This window comes from Momordica charantia (genome assembly GCF_013281855.1).
Source record: "Momordica charantia cultivar OHB3-1 chromosome 10 unlocalized genomic scaffold, Mcharantia_2.0 BLBB01000010.1, whole genome shotgun sequence".
NCBI classification, from domain to species: domain Eukaryota; kingdom Viridiplantae; phylum Streptophyta; class Magnoliopsida; order Cucurbitales; family Cucurbitaceae; genus Momordica; species Momordica charantia.
The window spans coordinates 12,208,822-12,235,408 of NW_028275158.1; the positions used below are offsets into that span (position 1 = coordinate 12,208,822).

Consider the following 26,587-nt stretch of genomic DNA (forward strand, 5'->3'; position numbering starts at 1 on the left):
CGGGCACCTATGCTTTGGAAGATCAACGTGGAAAGGTCCTACTCCACCTGTGGCACGCTCAGCACATCAAGAGATACTAGCACTAGTTCGGTGGTATATTCTATTTATTTTACCAGCACTTTATGCCCCGACCTTTGCTCATCTCAGTCGACTAAGTTATTTATGGCCCTTCTCTATTTATCCCTTTATCGTATCTAGTTCTTTATTTGAACAATTTTCTTTTCTAATAAAGGCCTTCGACATTTGAGACATAACCCGTCCCTTAATACTTGAGCTCTTATGTTATTTCTAAATAAAAAATTCTCAAGTAGGAGGACATGCGTACAAATATCTACAACCGGTCAAGAATTCTAAATTGGGACAAACCTAGAAGCAGGTCAAACGGGCAAAGATCCGGTCAACAAAGGCCTAGTATGGTCAAAACATAAAGCAAGAGCCAAGGGTATAAAATCATTTGGCAAAGCCAAAAAAGTTAGAAAACCAGAGTATCATTGCTGGCTTAGCTAAAAATTAGATCCAAAAGCCAAAATCTAATTTATAGACAGGTTCAAGAGACTTGACCGTAATCAGAAACCTTAAGAACAAGGGGGTTGAAAAGACCTTTGGTTCAAAAGGCCACAACCAACAGTGGCACAACAAAGTTAGTAAACTCAAGGTATAAACCAGTAGCAAAAGCCAGATAGGTAAAAATCCAAAATTGGATAAAAATCATTGGTAAAAGCGCAACGAGTTGAAAACCTTAGATGATACAACCAGGCAACAAGAACTCTCAAAATGGAGGTCTCAACACTATCATGTCGTTCACGATCCATCTTGAGAGTAGGGGGCAACTATTATGACATGGAAATCGATCAAAGAAATAGGCCTCTACAGACCAGAGAGACCCAACCAAGCAATGACGAAAGGAAAATCGAGCCGACCGTGGCTCGGTCCCAACCCCTGCTTGGCACTAAGCAGGGCTCGACCCATTGGCCGGGTCCACCTTCCCTCCTCTCCAGTAGGTTGAGGTGCCCTGGTCCATGAGTCCCTGTGATTCAACAACAATGAATTAGAAGGGCCCAACAAGGAAGTTATAGAAGACAGAATCCGTATAAATAGAACTATTGACTAAACCCTAGAGATAAGCAAATAAACCATAATTACTTTACTGAGTAATTCTCCCAATGCTGACTTAAACATTGGAGCCCGTGTGACCGAAGTCACACCAGTTTAAGGCTGCTCGATTTTGCAGGAATCTGGTCCCGTGATCATCAAGTTTGGTAGTTATTTGACGAGAACCAAGGAAGCCAAAATCCCAGCATCAACAGATGGTTTGGAGAAAAAAAATAAAATAAATAATTAGGTGTGCATATTGTCATGATAATTAACATTCAAATGTTAAATTGCTTCTATCCTACTAGATGCATTCTTAAACTAGGTATGAAATGAAAATACAAGATAATTTAATTTAAGAGAACTGACTTGAGCTTTAATAGCAGTCACAAAGTGCTAAGCTTTAATAGCAGTCACAAAGTGCTAAGAGAAGCAGTCACAAAGTGCTAAGAGAAACTTTTCTTAAGTTTGCACGAATGTTATATAGAAAGGTTTCATAGCTCTTTTTTTCTTTTTTTTTTTTTTTTTACATTTACAGCATTTTTCAAATAATATCACATATTCTTATAGCATTATTCCCACCACAATTTGAGATATTTTTTCATAGTTAAGCATGAAACGAACCTAATTTCATATTCATACCTACAAAGTATTAGAAATTTTAAAGTACATAACTACAAAATCTTCAAATTTTAAGGAAACATCAAGTTAAGAAGATATAATATAATCTCAAAAAAAGTTCATATAAATCTTAGAATGTCCTAATACATATTATATTAAGTCTAGTGTCGTCCCAAGTTATATATGAAGCTAAATAAAGTACATGAATCTAAGACATTTGAAGAAGTTCATTGTTCTCAAAAGCTTAGTAGATAATAAGAAACATTGTCCCAAAGGTAGTGCAAATGAATGCCAATATCCCCACCTATAAAAACACAAAAATAATATATACTTGTAAGATCCAACTTTATTTTTGCTTCCACATAAAAATAAACGAAATTAAACTAATGTAGGAATCTACTTACATATTTATAATTTTACTTTATCAGCAAGTCACGCAATCGTAGTACCCACAACATCCTCAATAACCGTCATATGGATGTGGGCCTCCATAAATATGAATTTGGTTTTTTTACTGTATCAACCCACACTCGTACAACATTTGGACTAAGAAGGATGTGATGCACAAGTACTGATGGATCATTAGAAGACCATCTTCTTTTAGCAATTACTTATCCAGAACAATTCTAGTCGAGCAACATGCACTTTTTGTAGTATTATTGATGGTAATACTCTAATTTCACCAGTAAAGAAAATTTTAAAGAGTAGTAAACTTAAATACTAATTCAATACAATCTTACATATATTGCTAAACATACCGATGAAGAATTTAAGTGTCCTGATGGAATATGTGCAATGTACAATTGGAATTTTGTTCGCTTGACTTGACTTATATGTACAAAGTATAGAAATAATGTAGTCTGAAATAATCATTTAAAATAAACAATTTTAAGTAACTTTACCTTATCTACGAGTAGGGAAGATACCAAAGACTTCAACTCATTCATATTCGACTTCATTCGGTTGCACTGTTCTTGAAGAGATGTAATAGTTTTTTTTTTCAATTCCTACCATTTTCTAATAGATTAAAAGGCAAAATGCTATAATTTAATACTATAAAAAGTAGTATTTATTGTAGTGATCAAAGGTAAGTAATAGCTACATCAATACTTTATATTCATTACTGTATTGCACAAGCTAAACGACCAATAAACCAAAGCAAAATATGAACCAAATAAGAATAAATTTCAATAATAAATATACCAAGAGACTAGGAGAATAAGAAAAAAGAAAAAGAAAAATTTGATAGTTTCCAAAGTGGGTTCAATTGAAAATACTGACCCACAAATTTTAAATTTATGTTCAATTTTCAAAATTTCCTTGTTTTTTTGGATGGGCCACGAGAAAAAAAAAACAAAGAAGAAGATGAGTTCGAACAATGATGAGCGTAAAGCCAGAAGTTTCAATGTGAACGAAAAATAATAACAGCGCTTGAACAAAGAACAAGATTTTGTAGTTAAGTCGGAAGTTTTAGTTTCAACCAAAAGTTTTAGATTCAGCTTGAACGATGATGATTTGTGAAGCCGGAAGTTTATGTTTCAGATTTTGTAGCAATCAGCTTGAAGAAAAAGATTTGCAAAAATTAAAAAATTTTAGAGTATAAGATGAAATGTATACTATTATTTTATATATTTATTTTGCATTTTATTAATTTATTATGTTTAAATATTCTAATTTAATTATAATTTAACATTTTGTAATGGATTGAAGATATTTAAAAATAATAATTAAAAGCGCAATTTTAGAGAATAATGCGGACTTCACTAAATTGGAAAGAGTCCAACGGATAAAATACAGACACAATGATTATGGCAGGATGCTCTAAATTGAGACTTATGGATTTTTATGATAGTTTGTAAATAAAGAGATATAATCAAATTAGGAAAAAATAATCCTAAATTGATTCGAAACTCTTTTATTTAATTTATTTTCTTTTAAATAGAATTTTTCCAATTAGTTGGGAATTCTTTATTATACATAATTCCTCTGTTAAGAGGATAAAATTAATGTCTATAAATAGATGAGCCTATTGGAACATCCATCATTCAAATTCCAACCAAAGCTCATTTCTCCTAAATTCAATTTCTCTCCCCCCGCCATGGCTGGTTAGCTTTAATTTTTCCAAGTCAAAGGTGATTCAACTCCAACGGTAAGATCAGGAGGCTCGAGTTAGACATTTCTTCTTTTTCAAGTATTCTTTGTTTCTTGTTCTTAATGTTAATGAACAATTTATATTAATTAAATGGACGCCTTAATTCATATTAATTGTTCTATTGCTACTCATGAGTTTGTGATATGTAATTTTCATGAATGATTGAAATAAGTGGCAATCAGTCATCCATTCTATATAGCTGCCATAATAGACTCTAGGGAAATAAAAGAACAAAATTAATTAACTTGCATCAATCTCAAATTAATTTATATTGGTTTAGTCATTCTAATTATCCTTAGTACTATTCTTTGATATTAATATGGAACACTATCATGCCCAGTTGATGAATTAATAAGATTTAATTTCGATGTTTGGTCTAAATTAATTAAATTAGAAGAGTTAAATCTTACAACGGTTGTTCCGAGTGAGTAGACTAAGTTCTTGAATTAAGAAATCAATTTGGTAATCATATGATCAAGATTACAATTGGATGAAAATCACACTTTTGAATTGGATGCTTGGTAGGATTGACTTTCGTTTTCCTTTTAGTTTATATTTTTAAATTTCATAATTCAAATTCAAAACCCCCTTTATTAACTTTTTGAGAAAATTAATTTCATTGGTTCCCTTAGGATTCGATCTGGTCTCACTACTTCTACAAATTAGATTTAGTATAATCAATAATTATTTTGGAGGACCTCAACAATCCTATACGGTTTCTGCCGCTATTTGACTTGACAAAGAACATTTATAGAAGTTGGAATTTCAGATTCAAAAAAAGACGAAGGAATGGGTGTAAACGCACAAGATTTGAGACAAATAGGGAAGAGTAAATTTTGAATTAAAAAGCCGAGAAATAATATTTCAAATAATTTTTTCATATTTGCAAAATACAGAACTTCTTGCCATATTTGTAAGAGGTTATAAAAATTGGAATAAAAAAAATTAAATCTTTTGCAATATTTGTAAAATACAAAAGAGGTTGACGAGATTATCTAAAACAAGCTCAATAAAGTACACTAACATTTAACATTTAATGCATATATCATAAGTATATTAGAAGTATATACCAATTTAGAGATACATCATATGTATTTCAAAGATACATACATCAAAAGTATATCAATGGTACATATTTGTATATCAAAGGTACATCATATATATATGAGATACCATAAGGGTAAAATTTAAATACTAAAAATGTTCAAAATAAAAAATCAAAATTTTTTCCATATTTGAAAAATACAGAAGATGTTGACATTTTTACAAATATGGTTAAAGATATAGCTACCTAGTGTAATTTCCCTATCTTTTAACTATTTTTTTAAGCATTTCAATAGTCTTTCCTACACTCCCTAATTAAACGATATATTTTTGTATTATGTATTTTACATTGGTAACGACTAGGTGCAATAGTGCATAGTACATCTCAAACCATGCTCGAACTAGTATCCCGTAGGGAATACACATTCTCCATACCCTACATCAACAAAACGACACCATTCAACCAAATCATTATGAAATGGATGTTAGAATAAAAAATAGAGACATCGAAATATGGATGGTAATTATGTGGAGGTTGAGTGATGACGTAGGCAGCTCCTTCAAAATAACACGTGCCAGAGGTACAATACTTCTTTTGATAATAACTGTTGAAAGCGTATGAGGCATGAGCCTCAAGCGAATTAAGATTGAAACACGTAGAACCCGGCTAGATGGGACCACAATCAGCACCTCCTATCCCACATGCAAACTCCAGCCCTGCCTTGATCTTCTCCGCTGTAGCATTCCCATTGGCAATGCACCATGTTTGACCCTGAGACGATTGGGTCCCAGTGGCGGGCGAGGTCCCACTTGTGGGTGACATTCCAATGGTTGGGGCGTCGTCCGACTACTAGGCGACGTCCCACTGTTAGGCTCGGTAGGGAATTTGCATTCTCCAAACTCTACATCACAAAATGACACCGTCTAGCCCAATATTTTGTTTAAAATAGATAAAAATAGAGAGATAACAATTTCCACGGTACTTATGAGGAGGTTTGTCAACGACATAAGTAGCTCCTCCAAAATCGCACGAACCAGCGGCATGAGCCTTCTTTTGTTAATAGTCGTTGAAAGCATATGAAGCATGGGCCTCGAGTGAATTAGGATTGTAACAGGTAGAACCTAGGTGAATCGGACCGCAATTGGCCCCTCCCTTCCCACATGCATATTCCATTCCTGCCTTGAGCTTATCTTCCCCAGCATTTATGTTTGCCACACACCATGTTTGACCTTGGGATGAAGTCGTCCCACTACCAGACAACGCTTGGTCATTGCTGCCTTTATTGACTAGCGTCTGAGGCCCAGTCTCAAGTTGGGTGCGTGATAGTGGAATATCATACACTCTTTGTTCGTTTTGGTAGAAGAGGCCATAATTCCTCTCAGATGTGGGACCTAGTTTCTGGTACTCGTTGAAGAGTGCGAATAAAAAGACATTGAGGGATTCCTGGGGTCTAAGGGGGTCCCACTCCTCGTGAGAACTCTGCGAACCAAATTCCCATTATATGACGCTGCATTCTCCATGTTTGCTCCATGTTCCTGGTTGTCTCCTTTTGACGGTCATTCGGTCTCTGTAACCAAAAGCTTAATGTCATCGGATTTGAGTGCTGACATAGCCGCGTAAACAGCATCGACTTGAGACTCAAAAAGACTGGAATATTTCAAGTTGTTGCCAGAATCTACCACGTCGGGGTTGTACCGAAAAAGAGTGTAATCGAGGGAGATCTTATCAGAGTTATACGCGTAGGCGAAGAAAGGGTAGATGTTGGATATAAATCCTGGCTTGCCACGTGTCATATTCGAAAGGGCGAATAGGACCAACGCGCACACAAAATATGAAAATTGACTCCAAAACACTTAGGTTGGCAGACGGAGTATGAGCTAGGACACCAAGCCAACCTATGACAAAGTCCGTAACGCGGTCTCTTCCGAACCCGACAACACGCCACGTTTTTAGGGTGTGTCAGAATTCCTGTCGAGTCCAGTTTCTATAAATAGAAACCATTGCCTTAAATGCAAGGTATGCAATCCTAGATAAACTCGGCGAGTTAGCTCGGACTAAAACTAACTTGCTCGTCGGAGTGCTAACTTTGTTTTGCAGGTTTCGTGAGTGGTCTGGGAAGGTGTGGAACAGCGGCTAATAGCTCATTCCGTACGTTCCGATCTAGTACTTATCCGGGCTTGGCAGTTTCGAGCTCAAACATCTGGCGCCGTCTGTGGGGAACGACACATCTAGAAGTCAGTCTCACCCTTTGCAATTTGAGCCAATGGCCCAAACACGCTCCCAGCAGTCACAATCTCAACTTTCGCCGATCCGCTCTCCAATTAGGGATTCTGCCACTTCCCGTGCGCATCCTCACCTCACGTACTGTCAGGTGGTCGGGACTCCTGTAATCGAACGACGACCCCATGCGGGAGTGGTTAAGGAAAATAGAGGTCGGCCTGCCACATCCGATCCCGTAGCAGCTCGGGACTTCCATCTCACCCCAGATCAGTTTCCACCACTACAGCCTCAGAGGAGCGGGTTCCCGCCCCATCTTCCTCGTCTCTGTAGCTGGGGGAACACAGGTGCGTGCTCTGGGGCAGGTGCCGATGCAGGCATGACCCCGTATTGGTAGCTAATGTAGTCGCCGAGCTCACGGATGTTAAGGTGCGGCTCGAAGCGGTCGAGAGGGGCAGTGAGGTGTCCGGCTCTTCCATCTTCAGAGATCCCGCTTGAGGAAAGGGGCCGATGCATCCGACCCAAAGAACGGAGTATCAGTTCCGACCTCGTAGGGCGGCCGAGTAGGAGTTCCCTCGCGAAGACCAGAATGCCTAGGGATGGGTAGTGACCCTGGAATACAGGTACGCAGCCACGTTCAACAGGACAACCAGGTGGAAGACCGACGATCGAGATCCAACTGATTCGGACCCTCTGGCATCATTTGATAGCTACAACGCCCGTCAGGGCCGAGGTCAGGGGCCACCAAGACGACGACGGGTGGCACCCGAATATCGGGAGTACAAGGTCGACGGTCGGGAGGGGAGCCCGGAGGTCGACGATCAAGAGAGGTCCTCCCAGGGAGATCATTCATTTCGATCCAAGGTAGACCTCCTTCGGGACCAATTTCAGAAGGAGATAGAAGATCTTAAGTGACAGTATAGACCTGTAGACCCACATCGGCCGGTCGAGCAAGAGGAGCCACCTTTCTCCCAAGCTATCCTGGATGCGCCCATCCCGCCGAGGTTCAAAGCCCAGTTATGAGTTCGTATGATGGATCCAGTGATCCCGTCTCGTATGTGGAAGTGTTCGAAGGCAAGATGGATTTTCTGGCTGCGAGCGACGCCATGAAGTGCCGAGCGTTCCAAATAGCCCTGGAGGGCTCAGCAAGGTTGTGGTACCGACAGCTGAAGCCCCGGTCCATCGATAGTTATCAACAGCTGAGAAGGTTGTTCATCAACCAGTTCTCAGCTCGGCAGTTGTTGAAGTTGCCGCCCTCGCACGTCGGAACAGTGAAGCAACAGGATAATGAGTCCCTGACGGAGTACATCGCTCGGTTCATGGACGAGCATGTCAAGGTGGTGAGTTGTACTGACGACATTGCCATGATGTATTTGACCACAGGTTTAAACGACAGGAATCTGAAAATAGAGTTCGGAAGCCACCCGCTAGCCTCCCTGAACGAGATGCTCGCCCGAGCTCGCCAGTATATTGACGGCCTGGAGCTGTGGAAGGCCAACGGAGTCAGGCGAAGTAACCATGGTATAGATCAGGACCAAAAGTCCCCTCCTCCAAAGAAGCAACACGGTGATGATCGGGGCTCGTCTCGACGGGCCAACGATAACAAGAGTAGAGGCCGTCGCGACGAGAGAGTCCCTTCAGACCGTCGAGGGTCGAAGTTTGACAGGTTCACTCCGTTGAACGCCGCAATCGAGGAGATCTACGCGGCAGCTGAAGATACCAACCTGGAAGCGCTGTTCGCTGCCCCAGAGAAACTTTGCCGACCTTCAGGGAAGCGAGACAAGCGACTCTACTGCCGATTCCACAAGGATCACGACCACGACACTTCTCGTTGCTTTTACTTGAAGGAGCAGGTCGAGGACTTGATCTGGAGAGGTTACTTGAAGAAGTACGTCGGCAGCCGAGAACGGACTGAGCCAGAAGGATCAGCTCGGGAGGAGAAGCGAGAAAGGTCGCCACCGCCCAGACGAAAGGAAGATCGTCCTACTGTCATAAACACCATCCACAAAAGGTCCAAGCGGGGGGCAGTCTGCACCTCGTACCCGAAGGAGTCCGTGATGCCGATCTTGTTTGACGAGCAGGACGACGAAGGGGTACATATGCCTCATAATGACGCCCTAGTAATTGCCCCACAAATAGACCATGCGAAGGTCCGAAGGGTCCTCGTCGACGGTGGAGCGTTGGCTAATATACTGTCTTTCTCGACCTACACGGCCCTAAGGTGGGAAAGAAGACATTGGAAGCGCAGCCCAACACCTTTAGTCGGCTTCTCAGGGGAGTCGGTTAGCACGGAAGGGTGCATCTCACTCCCTGTCACCGTCGGCGAAGGAAATCAGCAGGTGACCAAGGTCATGAAGTTTGTTGTAATAGACCGAAGCTTGGCATACAACGCCATACTTGGCCGACCTCTGATTCACGACCTCAAAGTGGTCCCGTCTACTTACCATCAAGTGTTGAAGTACCCAACCTCGGCTAGAGTCGCCACAGTCCGAGGAGAGCAAAAAACGTCGAGAGAATGCTACATAGCTGCGATGAAGCGGATCAACACTTGCGCGGCAATCATAGAGCTAGGAGCAACCGCACCACCACGTGCTGACAAAACAGAGCCCAGCCGCGGCACCCCAGCTGAGGAGCTAGAACTTGTCCCCTTGCGGGGGCCGGATAAGCAGGTCAGCATCGGTAGCAAGCTGGGGGCCGTGGTGAAGAAAGAGCTCATCGATTTTCTGAAGGAGAATTCCGACGTGTTCGCATGGTCCCATGACGACATGTCAGGCATAGACCGAAGTATAATGGTGCATAGGCTTAATGTAGACCCTAGCTATAGGCATGTGAGGCAAAAGCGTCGGCCTGTCGACGCCGAGCGGAGTAATGTAATTTGTAAAGAAGTTGAGCAGTTGCTACGAGCTAATTTCATAAGAGAAGTTCACTACCCCGCGTGGCTGTCCAATGTTGTTTTAGTTAAAAAGCCTAACGGCAAGTGGCATGTCTGTATCGACTTTACGAGCCTCAATAAGGCGTGTCCGAAATACAATTTCCCCCTACCTCGGATAGATCGGCTCATCGACGCAACGACGGGGCACGAGCTACTCTCCTTCATGGATGCTTACTCCGGGTATAATCAGGTTCGGATGCATGCACCCAACCCAGAACACACCGCCTTTGTTACCGACCAAGGGCTGTATTGCTACAACGTCATGCCTTTCGGTCTGAAGAACGCCGGGGCGACCTACCAGCGGATAGTCAACATGATGTTCGCCAAACAAATCGGACGCAACATGGAGGTGTATGTGGATGACATGTTGGTGAAGAGTAAGCAGACGAGCTCCCATTTAGCCGACCTGGCAGAGGCCTTCGGCGTACTTCGGAAGTATCATATGAAGCTCAACCCGAGCAAGTGCGCCTTTGGGGTATCGTTAGGAAAGTTCCTCGGGTTCATGGTCCACGAACGCGAAATTGAAGCAAATCCGGACAAGATAAAGGCAGTCCTCGAGATGGAGCCACTGAGGAATCTTAAGCAGCTACAGAGGTTGAATGGCAGTCTGGCAGCCTTGAGTCGCTTCGTATCTCGCTCTACTGACAAGTGCCACCCTTTCTTCCAAACGCTAAGGAAAAAGGGTCGGTTCGAATGGACCGACGATTGCGAAGCGGCACTTCAGTAGTTGAAATAGTACCTCAGCACAACCCCGTTGCTGTCCAAACCACTGCCTGGTGACGTTTTCTACCTGTACTTAGCCGTGTCGGAAAACGCAGTAAGCCCAGTCCTGGTGCGGGAAGTAGAAGGTCGGCAGAGCCCTATGTACTACACGAGCAAGTCGATGACTGAGGCCGATGCTCGTTACCCCTATGTTGAGAAGCTGGCTCTAGCACTGGTAACTTCGGCACGACGTCTACGACCTTACTTCCAGGCGCACAAGATAATCGTTCCAACAAACTCCCCCATGAGGCAATTTTTCTACAAGCCCGAAACGTCAGGCCGACTGATGAAGTGGGCCTTAGAGGTCAGTGAGCATGACATCGTCTTCGAGCCGAGAACAGCGTTGAAGGGTCAGACAGCTGCAGACTTTGTTGCCGAGCTGACCCCACTCAGGCAAGGGAGCGATGTCTGTGATCAGTGGACACTCTATGTGGATGGTTCGTCCAACGAGAAGGGTTGTGGGGCAGGCATGCTGCTCCTCGGCCCTGGTGGTCTTCGGTTCGAGTACGCACTTCAGTTCGGTTTCCGAGCTTCGAACAACGATCGTCAATCAGATTTTCGAGTATGAAGCCTTGATAAATGGTCTGAAAGTCGCAAGGGGAATGGGTGTGAAGCGTCTCTTGATCCTCGGTGATTCCCAATTGATCGTCAATCAGATTACCGAGGAGTACCAAGCGAAGGATGCTCGTATGGAGAAGTATCTGGCCAAGGCACGAGGGCTCCTCGCCCAGTTTGAGGACCATGTGATTCGACAGGTGCCAAGGTCTGAAAACTCCAACGCCGATGCACTGGCTCGTTTAGCCTCGGCCTACGAGACCGACCTGTCGAGAACGGTTCCAATTGAAATACTTACCGAGTCGTCCATTGACCGGCCTGAAGTAATGGAGGTCCAGTCAGCTCAGCTTACCTGGATGGACCCAATTAAGAACTTCCTGATCAGTGGCTTAGTTCCTCATGATTCGAACCAGACTAGAAAGCTCCGGCGTCAAGCTGCTCACTACTTGCCCCGAGTTGAGAATTTCGAAGAACAAACCAACAGCGAAGCTCTTCTTGTGAACCTCGACCTACTTGAGGAGAAAAGATCTTACTCCCAGCTCAGGCTAGTAGAGTATTAGAACTGTATGGCTCGGTACTACAACGCCAGAGTAAAAGTCAGAACGTTCAAGCCTGCCTACCTCGTCCTCAAAAAGGTAATGCAGCATGTTGGATCACTCGAGCCGAACTGGGAAGGTCCATACAGAGTCCTGAAGATACTCCAACCTGGAGCATATCTGCTGTCCGACCTCAACGGGAGACAACTCCCTCACCCATGGAACGCCGAACATCTGCGAGTTTATTATCAATGACATGTGTGTAATCCGACGTGTACAAATTTCATTCATTAATAAAAGTCGATCTCCAATGACTTGTGTAAAATTTGACTTTATTCGTTAGAGTTGTCTACTACTACCGAGCTACGTCAAATGGGGGCCGATAAAAACTACATGGTATGACCTACGCTAAACGACCTACAATAAACGTTGAAAGCAATGGTCGGCTCGTGGAAACCTAGCCATCGCAAATATTTCCCTATAACACACCGTCGAGCTGAACTGTTTGGCTCGTAAGTTGTTGTGTAGGGAAGAGATTATCTAGACTTGAAAAGCTCAGGTAACGATACCGAAACTAAAGATGAAATTTAAGTAAATTTTCTCTTTAAATTTCTCTAAGTATGAGGACTTCGGAAAGAGTAACTCAGGTCTGGATAAAACTGGATCTCATTATAAAAAAAGCTTGATGAAGAGTCGAGGTATATATGCCTCGGCTCAGTATAGAGATTTGATTAAAAATATGAAGGAAAGAAGCAACAGAAGAAGGGGACGATCTACTCCTGCGGAAGGTTGACAGGGTTGCTGGTTCCCGCGTCAGCGTCAGCATCCGCAGCGACTTCAGTAGCCTCGGCCTCCTTACCGACGTCAGCGGGGCGGTCGGCCCAGATAGACTCATACTCTAGCTCGACTGCGGCAACAGCCTCCTTCGGGCAAGCGGCGCCGAGCTTGTTGATGGCATAGTAGAAGCCCATGTCCGCTAGGTCGCGAGCCAGGCTGTCGAACTCGGGGAATTCTTTGATGTTCTTCTCCAAGTAGGCACAGCTCCCCAAATTTTACTGAGCCTCATTCCACCCTTCTCTGCAGTCTCAGCTCGTCCCTGGGCATTCTTGAGATCGGTACGAGCTTGGGCTATTAGGGCCTTCGACCTATCAGCCTCAGCCTCCTTCTCAGCTCGAGCCTGGTCAACCGCCGCCTCGAGCTCGGCGATCCGCAGCTCGTAGGAGGCGTTCGTCTCCTCCTCCTTCAAGTCCCGCCCTCCGAGCTCCAAGCTCATCATCGACGTCGAGAGGCAGGCATGGTAGTACAGTTGTAAAAGTTCGAGGTTAGATCAAAAGAAATAGAGAAAAAGAAGAAAGGAAGAGTAGATGCGAGCTCACCTCTGCAGCAAGAGCTATAGTCATCTCCACCGCCTCCACCGGGTCCTCGGGCGCCCGGACAGCTCGTTCCACTCAGCGAGAGCTCGAGGACCTCACCTTCGTCGCGGCCTCGTCGATACTGAGGCGGGAGAAGGTGAGCTTGAAGGGGAGCGGGAGCGCGTCGCAGTGTTGCCGACCGTGTTGAGACCCCTCCTCTGAATCAACCATGATGGAGGGAGGTGGAGACCTGGAGTTGACCACCTCAGAGGGAAGCGTCTCCCTCGCCCGTTTCTTCCGATGCAAAGGAGTAACTGACTCCTCGCCCCCCGCAACGGTCTGCAAGGGCTGAGCCTAAAAGGCCTAGAGCTTGGCTAAGTTGGTCAGCCCTGGAGCCGGAACGTCGGCACTTCTCGTGCGACGACGAGCTTGAGAAGGTGCTGGTGGGGCAGCCGAAGCCAAAGCCCGCTGACGTTTAGTACTACTGAGCCTGAGGAATTTGGAGGCCATCCCTGCAAAGAAGACAAGGTTAGTTAAGAGATTTCCAATGAGTGAGCTAAGGTGCCGAGAAGAAGTTACCTTTAGGGGCTTTCCGCTTTTGCGAGCTACGCTGACGAGGTTTGGGAAGTTTCTTGAGCTCGTTTGGTTGGTCGTGAGGACTGAGACCGCAAGAGAAGAGGTGGGAGTTCGAGACGAGAGCTTCACCCGACACCGCGTACTTCAGACTTTGGCTCTAGGCATGCTTGATGATCTCCCAAGACTTGTTGTTGATCCTCGGGATGGGGGATGGCAGAGCTGCAAAAAAAGACTACGTTAGAAACGAAGACACGTAAGTTAAGACAAAAGAAAACCCCTAGCTTGCACCTAAGATACTCACCTACGTCTCCGAACTCTACTGGGACTTGGCAGGTCGGCTCACCCCCTCCATCCTTCAGAAGCCACTGGCCAGAGACGAGGAACCAACACTCTTTCCAATTTGTGTTGGAGGAGGGGTTCCTAATCAGCTTACCTACATTCAGCCGAGCTGAGAGGTAGTACCGACCCTCTCCCTCGTTTGAGGCCTTGACGGTGTGGGTCGCTAGGAGCTGATCTACCGTGAGCCTGTCCTCATCCTCGTCCCGGAGGACCCACCACAGAACGTAGGCTCCGAGCACGGTAGACCACCCGTTAGGGGAGAGCTAAGCTGGGGCAAGGTTAACCGCGCTAAGGAACCTTTGGATGAAGGGATGAAGCGGAAGCCTAACCCCCCTTTTGAACATCTGGGGATAGAAACTGACGAAGCCCAGAGGAGGGTTGTCGAGGTGCTCCCCAATGTTGGGTACCCTAAGCTCTACGGAGTTGGGGATTAGGAAAGTTTTGCGAAGCTCGGCCAACCTACCTACCGAGCAAGTCGTGGGAGGAAGCTCGGCTACCGGACCAGGGTTAGGGTTCCCCGAGGTGGAGGCTACATTGGGATTTGCCGAGCTAACCTCGACACGAGGGTTTCCCGAGGTGTAAGCTAGATTGGGGTCCTCTACAGTATTATTTGTGCTAGACGAACTAGACGACTCAGACGACGACTCACTAGACGAGATACTCATGGTCAGATCTATGTGAGAAGTTTAAAGAACTACCTAGAGGAAAAGGGAGAGAGTACCTGACTTGGACAACGGCCGAGGTACACAAAAACTTCGAAGTGAAAAATGAAAAGTAAAAGATGAAAAACTTTCGCCTTTTATAGGACAGCCCGGAAGCACGAGGGCCGTCCGATCGAGGGAGAATCAACGAACAAGATTTGTCCACACCAAGCGGTCTCTGTGGCAACGTTTGAGTTCTCGAGGCAAAAACTAGGGCTGACGACATCCGTGACGTCACACGCGAACACGTGGATTCGACCCATCTCTTGTTAACTCGAAGTCTTTCGCCGAGCCGACCTCCGCCTCGCCAAAGTGGGGGCCAATGTTGGATACAATCCTGGCTTACCACGTGTCATATTCGAAGAGGTGAATAGAACCAACGCGCACACAAAATATGAAAATTGACTCGAAAACACTTAGGTCGGCAGACGGAGTATGAGCTAGGACACCGAGCCGACCTATGACAAAGTCCGTAACGCGGTCTCTTCCGAACCCGACAACACGCCGCGTTTTTAGGGTGTGTCAGAATTCCTGTCGAGCCTAATTTCTATAAATAAAAACCCTTGCCTTGAATGCAAGGTACTCAATCCTAGCTAAACTCGACGAGTTAGCTCGGACTAGAACTAACTTGGTCGTCGAAGCGCTAACTTTGTTTTGCAGGTTTTGTGAGTGGTCTGGGAAGGTGTGGAACATTAGCCAATAGCTCATTCCGTACGTTCCGAACTAGTACTTATCCGGGCTTGGCAGTTTCGAGCTCAAATAGTAGACATTAACAATGAGGTAGGATTCGGTCTGGCGGAAGAAATCGAGCATGGGCTTAATGACGGGCTCGACGAGATCCTGTTTAAAGGAGCCAGATGAAGCCGGGTAGGAGGATGCGAGAGCAGTGTAAGCAATCGGGAAGGAGGCTTTGATGGAGCCAGCAAGGTTGTACTTCTGAGGGAAGCGTGGACATTCTTCATGGTCGGGACGAAGAATTGCGTGATGTTATTGGGGTCAATGAAGACTTCGTTACCGATGGCAATGGCTTCGATTTTCGTGGCCGGGTAGAATTGGGAGATGTTGGCCTGAACCCATTGATCGGTGAAGGAGTGGTCAACGGCAGCAGAAGATAGGAGCTCGTTGGGGAGGCAGACGACGATAGATATGTCGAAGTTGGCGAGGGGCAGTGAGAACAGTGGCATCAGTGTCGTAGATTTTTATTCGGTCGATTCCTTGGCTTTTTAGGAGCTCAACTACTTTGGGCGGTGGGGGTAGATTATCGGCAACGCGGCCATAATTCACTCCCACCCATCCTGCCGCATCTACGAGGGATATGGCGGAGAAGAAGCCCATTTTTTAAGATGATGGGAGAAAGGCTGGTTTTCAAGGAGTCCCTCCAACATCTTATTTTATAGCAATACAAATTGGGGCTAAGCGGGAAAAGTGCGAGAGATTATGGACGTATTTTGGGACCCACCAACAATAATAGAAAATTATCATGCCAACTTTAAAGGCCTAAATCCACGGAATCTCTTGGTCTTTGTCCTGTGTTGTGTCGGGTAAATTCCAACGGATAGCGTTGTTTTAAAAATCTATGTTCTTTGTTTGTTTTCTTATCAGTCCATAAAAAAATTTTACATAGAAATAGTAATATAAATTAGTTTGAAAGTTTCCTATTTACTATTTGCGTAATTTTGTATGAAATTAATCTTCTCAAGGTAGAACAAATTTTTGCAACCTACTGAAGTAACAAAAACTAAAAAATAAAAATTTTGCAATGTAAAATAAAAAATAATCCACAAGAAAAAAGAAAACAAAAACAAGTTCTCATTGGTATATGTTAGATTGGCCACAAAGCACAATAGAGTGATAGGTGCAGCGCCACCTACTTGACCGTTTCCAATTTATGTAAAAATAAATAGAAACTGTTTCTTTTAGTATAACATGTGAGGTGAGGAATCGAACTCACAACCTCTTAATTTGGAATATATGTCAATTATCGTTAGCTACAATAAATAAATATGAAATGTTTCTGTTGAGTCTTATTAGACATGATATTTAAAAAAAATGTATAATTTTTGTAATATTTAAAACTGTAGAATTTGAGATTTGAATTAAGATTTTTTGTCCCCAAATTACCTCCGCCCATAAATATCATCTTATTACATTTATTATATATTTTTAAAATATATTATTTCTTAAATGAAATAATGGTTATTATTAAATGTTTATATTTTAATAAATTATTAAAGAAATATAAAAAATTTTAATTCCATTATTTTCATTAATTTTAATTTTAACTATCAAAATCTTGAAAATTATTCACAACATTTTGTTTCCATTTGTCAAAAGGCTCACAATTTCACAATGTTGGTTGCGCTTTGATTCTTAGTGTCTTGCACTGCAACCTTCACGCTGATAGAACTATGTGAACTATATTTTATAATATTTATATTAGAGTTAGTTATTAATTTTTGTTTTTTTATGACATATTTAACACACATAAACTATATTTTACAAGAATGAATAGTCACAAGAGGAAATGAGACATAAATGAATCAAATTAAAAGTATAATCAATCCTAGCTTGAACCAGAAACGATGTGGTACTATCCATATAAAATTTAAATACAAACTTTACCAATGAATGAGAGAAAACATTGAATAGAAAATAATAAACAAGAGTTTATCCACATAGATATTAAACCAAGGGCCTCTCAGAAAAGCCGCAGTAAAACTAAGTAATCGTAGATGGGCTTTGTCTGCAAAAATCCTTATACATTTGAGTTTTCATGGTGAATCATGTGCTCTATGATGAATAAAATCTTTCCTATATCCAAGCCTGGATCCCTCTATTTATCCATCTTAGTTTTATAATTTCTTTCTACCATTTCTTCAGGTATACTCGAGTATATCAGAATAGAATACGCATACATGTGTGGTGTTCAGTTTTATTTAGTTGTTTTATATTTGAAAGAATAATATTTTATATGTTATAAAATGTGTTTCATAGCAGGTTGAGAGGTTGGCGTAACTGGGTCGCAGGGGAGGCAGGGGCATGTCGGGACAATTAGGGCCAAATCCGGATTCCAAATCCTGGTTTGAATCCTGGACTTGGGAGCATTGCCTTTTTGATTTGCCTATAAAGAAATTGTTGTTACAAGTTTATTATGAGAAAGCTTGTTGAGTATTTAGTTGCTCAAGTTTTATGAAACTTAAATGAGAATATTTGTTACTTCAGTTTGTTTTAAGAACTTAAATTTCATTTATTGCTTATGAAATAAATTTTACAAGATTATTTTCTTATTAATTTACCACACATTGAGTTTCCGTTTCTCATTTCTTTTTCCCCCAGATATACCTTAGTTTTTTAGGTTCTAAGTTCCAAGAAGGAAGTAGATCAGTTTCTGCAATCCAAAGTAGTTCAAGAGTTGCATGACATTCTATATGCATGTGGTCTGTTTGTAAACAAATTTTATCTGCACCCTCTTGATAGAAAATAAGATGTAAGAATGGTTGTTCTGTTGAGAATATCATTTTATTGTGCATCCATTCAGAATTTGTTAGTCAAATTTTAGGTCAAAGTTAAGAAGAAAGTTGACCATGGACTTCGTAGGTAGTCGGGGTCTGAAGCTCCGTCAACTACAACAAACTCTACCACCTTTCGAACTTCGTTTTCTCCTTCACTGATGATAATGAAAGCTTGGTGCGCACCCTTCCACCGTCACCAATTCACCCGAAAAGCCGACTAGAGGCGTTGGACATCTCTTTAATTGCGACCTCTCTCAACTTAAGGATGAGTAGGTTGAAAGAGACAATATATTGCTTATATATTGGTTGAGGCTCCTCCGTTAATCAAAACCTTTTTGACACGTACATTGTCGATCAATGGGCAGATAAGAAGAGCATCATTATAAGGTAAATGGATCCCAACGGAATCCTCTATGGTGAAGATAATGGGAACTACTAGTTGGATGTAAGAGGAATTCACCTCGTGTCGTGCCTCACGAATCAGTGCTTTTCTCTTGTTACCCGATTGTCATCTGATAGGCCCACTGAAGATGGTGTTTATAACTGCAGGCCTTTTTTCGTTGGGCTCTCTCTTTTTCGGCTTGAGGGCGACCAATCCCTATCATCCACTTCTGTACGGTCGTACTTTCTCTTTCCATGCGAGGAACATGTGTCCTATTTTCCCATATATTTCTTCAAATGACCCCGTCGGATCAGGTTTTCAACCTAATCCCTTAGGTCGAAACACTACGAAGGGTCATGACCATGATTCCGATGGAACCTGCAATACCTATTTCAGTTCCTTTTGTCCAGACTTGAATTTATTTGTCCAAATCTCTCTAGCATGGTATATAAGTCACTATTTTCAATATTCACCAAAATCCTTGCCAACAGTACATTAAGTGGTGTGTACTGGTTGAACTCTCGTAGTTGCTGATCATGAACCTTTATTGTTCGATCATGTCGTTGGCGATTGTCATAACACCCTATCTCATTTGTTCGCGATCTTTTCCCGGGTAAATTTTCTTTGGTTGCGGATTATGGTTTCGAGTTCTTGCATATGTTGAAGTGGTGGTTTGGTGCAAGAGTTGTTTGACTTTAAGCACATCCTCAGCATGTATATACTTCCTGGCATGCTGTACGGCCTCACTGTACATGCATGTTGATTGTAGAGCGTAGGATTGAGCCATATCCGGATTATTTATGGTGGACATGAAAGTAATCCTTACCACATCATTTGAACAATCTGGCACTTTTATCTTTTTTGCCACAAAATGCCCAACGAACTCGCGTAACGATTTGCCCTCCTCCTGGTGAATGGTTAGCATATTGGTATCCCTATCATGCTGCGCAGAGAACTGGTTGATAAAAACTTTTATTAATTCCCTTCATGAGGCAATTGAATTCGACATCAACTATCAATACCAAGATCTTGCTTGGCCTTTTAGTGTTAGTGAGAAAGCCCGGCATTTCATCTCATCATTCGTTGCATTCAGCTCCATAAGCCCTTCATATAACTCTATGTGATCAATAGGATCAGTCAACTCGTCATATGGCTTCATGCCAGTTTTTTCATTTTTGGAGGTAGAGGGTGCGCCATTATTGGTGCTGTGAAAGGAGGATCTTCTTTTTCACCCAATTCAACCCAGGTCGCGTCATCTAGGTTACAACTTTGTCACAAAGCCTCGAAGTCGCTTTGTAACTTACTGGTCACTTCTTTCACCATGTCACGAACTTGTGGCACGTCGACTGTAGCTTGATAAATGGATATGGTCACTTGTAGTGTCGCTTGCCTCGGTGCAAGAACATTTAACTGTACACCAATACTAGGAGTGGATCCCAAATTTTGTGTTGGGATTTGTTTGTTCGTTTGCTGGTCCTTGCTGCGCTCGTTCAAAGTGTGCCGCAGATCCGACACTTTCGAGGTAACATGCACACGAAGGCTCTCTCAAGGATCCATCGTAGTCGTTCTCTTGAGCAAGTTAAGTCGCTCGACAGCTGGTATCTATTGTCGTACACCACCTGCACATCTCGCTCCTAACGGCACAGGTGCTTTACCCCGCACTGGATCTCTCAAGACCGGGGAATCGGCAGACGCATCTTCTGCAATATCTCTCTCCTGGGCTCTAACAGTTGGCTCGTGAAGCATTCTTCCTTGAGGTTCCACCTCGCATGACGGGCGACCGACCTCTCCCACGTATAGGGTTGCGAACAAATGTGTGTGTCCTATTATTGGTAAATTATATTTGAGACATGTTGTCGTCTGCCATTTTCGATCAAATGAAATACTTCGAATACTGGATGCCTGAAACTTTTCATCTCCCAGTCGACATTAATTGTTCTTACTGAAAAGTTTCAATAATTACAATAGATATTCGAGAACACTCAAAAATAAATCCTGCAAAAAAGAGTTAGCACTCCAAAGATTTTGTCAGTGTTAATTTGGTGAAGAAAAATAGTTACTATTTAGAAATTATTATCACATACCCCTCTCTCTCCATATCTGGGAGTATTTATATCAGTTTAAACATAACCGTTGGAGTCGAGGAGATTCAAAATTCAAACAGGTGGTGGTTTTTCCTCTTGGTATTTAGGCAATTGGGCGTGTAGTGGGGGGAATCAGTTGGGTCATCAGGTTTCCAATGAATTGGAACCAATGTGATGACTAGGGCGCCCAGTTCTGTATATTCTGAACTGTTGCCGCCTTCATATGCTCCCTCAACATGTGCCCTTTCGTTTTGGTAGAGACTCGATGACGCGTGGGAAACGATAATAATTATCAATCAGTGATATTATCATTTATAAAAGGAAAAAAAAAAACGGAAACATGGAATAAGGAACAAGGACGAGACCTAACTGTTTCAAGTCAAAGTTTTTCTTGGAGTTTTTTTCTTCTCTTATTTCCATAAATATAAAAATAAATTTGAGTTATATACCAAATAACTCCTTAGATGGTATATACTTTGTAAAAGAATAAAAGTTGTATGATGTCCGTAAAATTTGTATTTATCTATTGAGAAGGGGAGGTTGCATTAGATTGGCTTGAGAGAGATTGAGGAGCAGTGCTCAAAATACCTCCTAAATCCCAATCCACCTTCTTTGTGTACTAAAACAACTACCACTTTGTAGGATTTTGTGTATGGACTTGAACGATTTCTTTGTCCTTCTGGTTCTGCTACATTTTATTTTTTATTTCATTTTTTCCAATGCAACCTTTTGTCAAAAAAAAAGAAAAAAATGACGTCCGCTCTTCCTTTTGATCAAATTTTTTCTTGAGCAAAATCATCTGAATAGGTCCTCGTCGACGAACCAAGTTTGTTGACAGTACTAACATAGGTAATGATTTCAAATTTCGTTGGTGTATTTGATATATGCCAATGCTTTTTGCATTGTCGATATATGTTAGTTTTACTGATGAGAAAAAAACGTCGACATATATTTGTTATCCTAACGTTTTATTTTCGTCGATAAAACTAACATGTGCCAACATAAACCTAATTTTGTTTGTCGATGTTAATGTACAAATTTATTTTATTTTCAATTAAAACTTTAAAATTACTTGAAACTTAAAAAGAAACTACATTTGCACGTGGAAAATTATCATAAAATTTGAAATTTACATTAGATCAAAAATTGTTCTTACAACTTTTAGTTCCAAACCTATGATGAAAGTTCAACAACACGGAACGACCACATCTAATTAATAGAGAAGCCTCCCTTTTTCGTTTGTGCATGCAAAATTAGAGGGAAAAAGATTTATAATTATTAGTTTTTGTACTTCAAGATCAATGACATTTGTAAAACAAAAACAATTATCATATATTGACTTATGCAGACAAATGAGAAAAAGGACATAAAGGAATAGGCCCACGTTTATAACTGTTTTAGTAGATATTTAACAATTATTATAAGTAAATAATTTATTCAGTAAAAAAAACATATAAACAATATATTACATTCAAATATATCCTTAAATGAAAATAAAAGGTTGTTGTAGACCAATTTCTTTAGTCATACGAACTCACTGCCCTGTCGGGAATTTGCAATCACCATATGCTGCGTCACCAAACGACACCAGTCAAATAAATAAATTAAAAATAAAAGAGAGAGATTCAAATTTTGATGGTCTACTTACTTGGAACTTTATCACTAACGAAAGCAGCTCCTCCAAAATCGCATGCGGCAGTGACACGATTCTTCTTTTGGAAATAGCTATTGAAAGCATACGAAGCGTGGGCCTCAAGTGTATTAGGATTGTAACACGTCGAACCCGGCTGGATAGGGCCGCAATCGGCACCTCCCTCCCCACACGCGTATTGCAACCCTGCCTGGAGCTTCGCTTCATCAGTGTTTGGCTTGGCCACGCACCACAAATTACTTTGGGACGACGGCGTCCCACTGGCTGGCGGCGTCTCACTGGTTGGTGGCGTCCCACTCGCTGGCGGCATCCCACTGTTGGATTCCATAGGGAATTTGCAATCTCCATACTCTAAATCACGACATCGATGGGCCAATCATTCTTAAAAATTTTGATAATAAATAAAAACAGGGGTTTAAATTTTTTGGTTACTTACGGGGAGGTTGATTGACGATGGAAGCAGCTCCATCAAAATCACAAGACCCAGCAGCATGAGCCTTCTTTTGATAAATGTTGTTGAAAGCATACGAAGCGTAGGCCTCGAGTGTATTAGGAAAGTTACATTTGGATTTCGATTGAATCGGGCCGCAATCGGCACCTCCAACCCCACACGCATAGTCCAACCCTGCCTTGAGTTTATCTGACCCAGCATTCGGGTCGGCCACACACCATGTTTGACCCTGGGACGATGGCGTCGTGTTCGAAGGCGGCGACCCATTAGCGGGTGGTGTCCCAGTCACAGGCGACGTCCCAAGATTGGGTGGTGTCCCACTGTTAGGCCGTGTAGGGAATTTACATTCCCCATACTCTACATCACAATGACACCATTCAATGACACCATTCAGCCAATTCATTTAAAAAAATGGAGACTAAATTATGAAAAAAATAAAATAGGTGGATTAAAATTTTCATTTTACTTACGGGGAGGTTGATCAACGACGGAAGCAGCTCCATCGAAATCGCACGACCCAGCGGCACGATCATTCTTCTGGTAAAAGCTGTTGAAAGCGTATGAAGCATGAGCCTCGAGCGTATTAGGATTGTAGCATGCTGCACCTGGTTGGATCGGACCACAATCGGCGCCTGCAGACCCACATGCATACTCCAACCCCGCCTGGAGCTTATCTGCCCCAACATTCGCATTGGCCACACACCATGTTTGACCCTCGATCGATGGCGTCCCACTATCAGACCCCGTTGGGAATTCACAATCTCCGTACTCTACATAATAAATGACACCATTCATCCCATTAATTTTAGAAAATTGATATTAAATTAAAATAAAAATGGAAATTGGAGGTTGAAATTTTGATGGTACTTACGGGGAGGTTTATCAACGATGGAAGCAGCTCCATTGAAATCACACGACTCAACGGCACGATCATTCTTTTGGTAAAAGCTATTGAAAGCGTACGAAGCGTGAGCCTCGAGTGTATTAGGATTGTAGCATGTTGCACCCGATTGGATCGGACCACAATCGGCTCCTGCAGTCCCACACACATACTCTAGCCCGGCTTGGAGCTTATCCGCCCCAGCATTCGCGTTGGCCACACACCACGTTTGACCCTGGGACGGTGGCACTCCACTAGTAGGTGGCGTCCCACTTGCAGGCGGCGTCCCACTAGTAGGCGGCACATTGTCATTGCTTCCATTGACTGATGTCTTAGGCCCATTCTTAAGTTGGTCGCTTGTTAGTGGAATATCGTACACCATTTGTTCGTTAGGGTAGAATAGGCCATAGTTCCTTTCCGATGTTGGACCTGGTTTCTGGTACTCGTTAAATAGTGCAAACAAATAGGCATTGATTGGGTCTTTTGGTTTCATAGGGGTCCCACCTCCCGTTAGAACTCTACGTACCAAATTCCCATTATACGATGCTGCATTTCCCACACTTGCTCCTAATTCCTCACTATCTCCTTTTGACGGCCATCCAGTCTCTGTAATCACCAACTTAATGTCGTCGTATTTGAGCGCTGACATAGCCGCGTAAACGGCGTCAACTTGAGCCTCGAAAAGGCTCAAGTATTTTAAGCCATTGCCGGAATCCAGCACGCCAGGGTTATCCTGAAAGAGAGTGTAGTTGAGGGAGATCTTGTCGGAATTAGCCGCGTAGGCGAAGAAGGGGTAGATGTTAACCATGAGGTAGGATTGGGTCTGACGGAAGAATTCAAGCATAGGTTTCATGACAGGGTCAGCAAGATCTTGTTTGAAGGACCCAGATGAAGTTGGGTAGGAGGATGCGAGAGCACTGAAAGCAATTGGGGAGGAGACTTTAATGGAGTCGCTGAGTTTGTACTTCTGAAGGGAAGCGTGGAGATTCTTCATGGCCGGGACGAGGAAATTGGTTATGTTGGTCGGGTCGACGAAGACTTCATTTCCAGCAGCGATGGCTTCAATTTTTGTTGCCGGATAGAACTTGGTTATGTTAGCCTGAACCCATTGGTCGGTGAAGGACTGGCTTGCGGCAGCGGAGAAGAGGAGCTGATTCGGGAGGCACACAATGACGGATATGCCAGAGTTAGCGAGGGCGGTGAGGACAGTGGCGTCGGTGTCGAAGATTTTTACTTTATTGATTCCTTGATTTTTTAAGAGCTCCACTACTTTGGGGGGTGGTGGTAGGTCGTCGGCGAGTCGGCCATAATTTACTCCTACAAATCCCGCTGCATCTACGAGATATATAGTCGAGAGGAGAAGGTAGAGGAACGAGAAGATGCTCATGCTTTGGGATGAGGAAGGAATGGTCATTGCCAATGAGTTTGCCTCCCAACTTTGATTTTATACAGAAACAGATATTGGACAAATGGTGGAACCCATCCATAAAAATAGAAAATTATCGTGCCCAATTTAAATGACTAAATTTATGGAATCTGTTAGTCCTTGTCTTTTGTTGTGTCCGGTCAATTACAACCAAGAGAGTTTCAAAACTTTTTGTTTTTTTTTTCTTATGAGTCCATAAAAAAATTTACATAAAAATAGAAATACAAATTAGTTTGAAAGTTTCCTATTTACTATTTGTGTCATTTTGTATAAAACTAACTTTCTGAAGGCGTAACAAATTTGTACAACGTAAACTAAAAAATAACCCAAAAGAGAGAAAATAAAAAACCGGTTTTCGGTGGCGGATGTTAAATTGGCCAAAGAGCACAATTCCCCACTTACTTGGAGGATTAAGGGAAAAATATAGAAGAATTGTCTCCGGTGGATCCTATCAGACATGATCTTTCACAAATGAATTGCCCTCAATATATAAATACTGGTCACTTAATGTTAGTAATTTTTTTAATAATTAAATGTTTATATTCTAAAAAATTATTCAACAAATATAAAACACTTATAAATTCTATTATTATTATTATTATTAATTATCTAATTACCAAAATCGTCAAAACCATTCCCCACTTTTCGTTCCCATTTTGCACTAAAAAGTACACAACTATGTCACTACCGTTTGATTTTTCATTTCTTGCGGTCGCAACCTTCAGCGAAGGTGGATGGTTTATGTTCTCTATAATTCCGGCAAATTTATATCACTATTCCGACAGCTATTTCTAGTTTTTCGACAAACGGTACCTTTTTCAATGTCACAAAACACAGTACGAGCCATGAAACACAATTTTTGAAACCAACAAAGGTAAGAAGGGTGTCAAACCCCACCAGATACAACTACAGTTGTTGGCGTTTCTACCCCCAAACCCAACTCGGCCCCTAGAGTTGCTTTGACGAAGACATCATAAACAAAGTCTATTTTTTAGTCCATACTTTGACCTTTGCTATATGGATCTGCTGATAAGAATTCGGTATATGTTGCATATACTTTATTTTTAGTAAGTATATGGTGGGGATGTGCAACATATACGCTTAGAAAAAAATACTTCAATGGTACTTTTTTAGATGAAGTTAGTTATATGGAGTATATTTTGGGCATATGCTACATAAACTTTGTAATGTTAAATCATACTTCAATCGTGTTGTTTTGTGGACAATTTATACCGTTAAAATGATATCGAGTATATTTTGAGCATACGTTGCATATACATTCTAATAAAATGTATATATAATAACCTCATCTTAGTATATA

The 26,587-nt window shown here is 42.3% G+C and overlaps 1 protein-coding gene and 1 pseudogene across 1 annotated transcript; both read right to left on the minus strand.

Moving 5' to 3' along the window:
* Positions 1 to 5,310: 5,310 nt before the first annotated feature.
* Positions 5,311 to 16,215, minus strand: LOC111024300 (glucan endo-1,3-beta-glucosidase 13 pseudogene; annotated as a pseudogene).
* A 6,010-nt stretch (positions 16,216 to 22,225) lies between these two features.
* Positions 22,226 to 25,279, minus strand: LOC111024299 (glucan endo-1,3-beta-D-glucosidase). The gene is made up of 5 exons (XM_088119245.1): positions 23,832 to 25,279; positions 23,431 to 23,730; positions 22,946 to 23,317; positions 22,507 to 22,860; positions 22,226 to 22,427 (listed from the first exon to the last, which is right to left on the minus strand). The coding sequence occupies exons 1-5, from the start codon at positions 25,252 to 25,254 to the stop codon at positions 22,393 to 22,395; spliced, it is 2,484 nt and encodes an 827-aa protein (XP_087975371.1). The 5' UTR covers positions 25,255 to 25,279; the 3' UTR covers positions 22,226 to 22,392.
* Between the last annotated feature and the right edge of the window lie 1,308 nt (positions 25,280 to 26,587).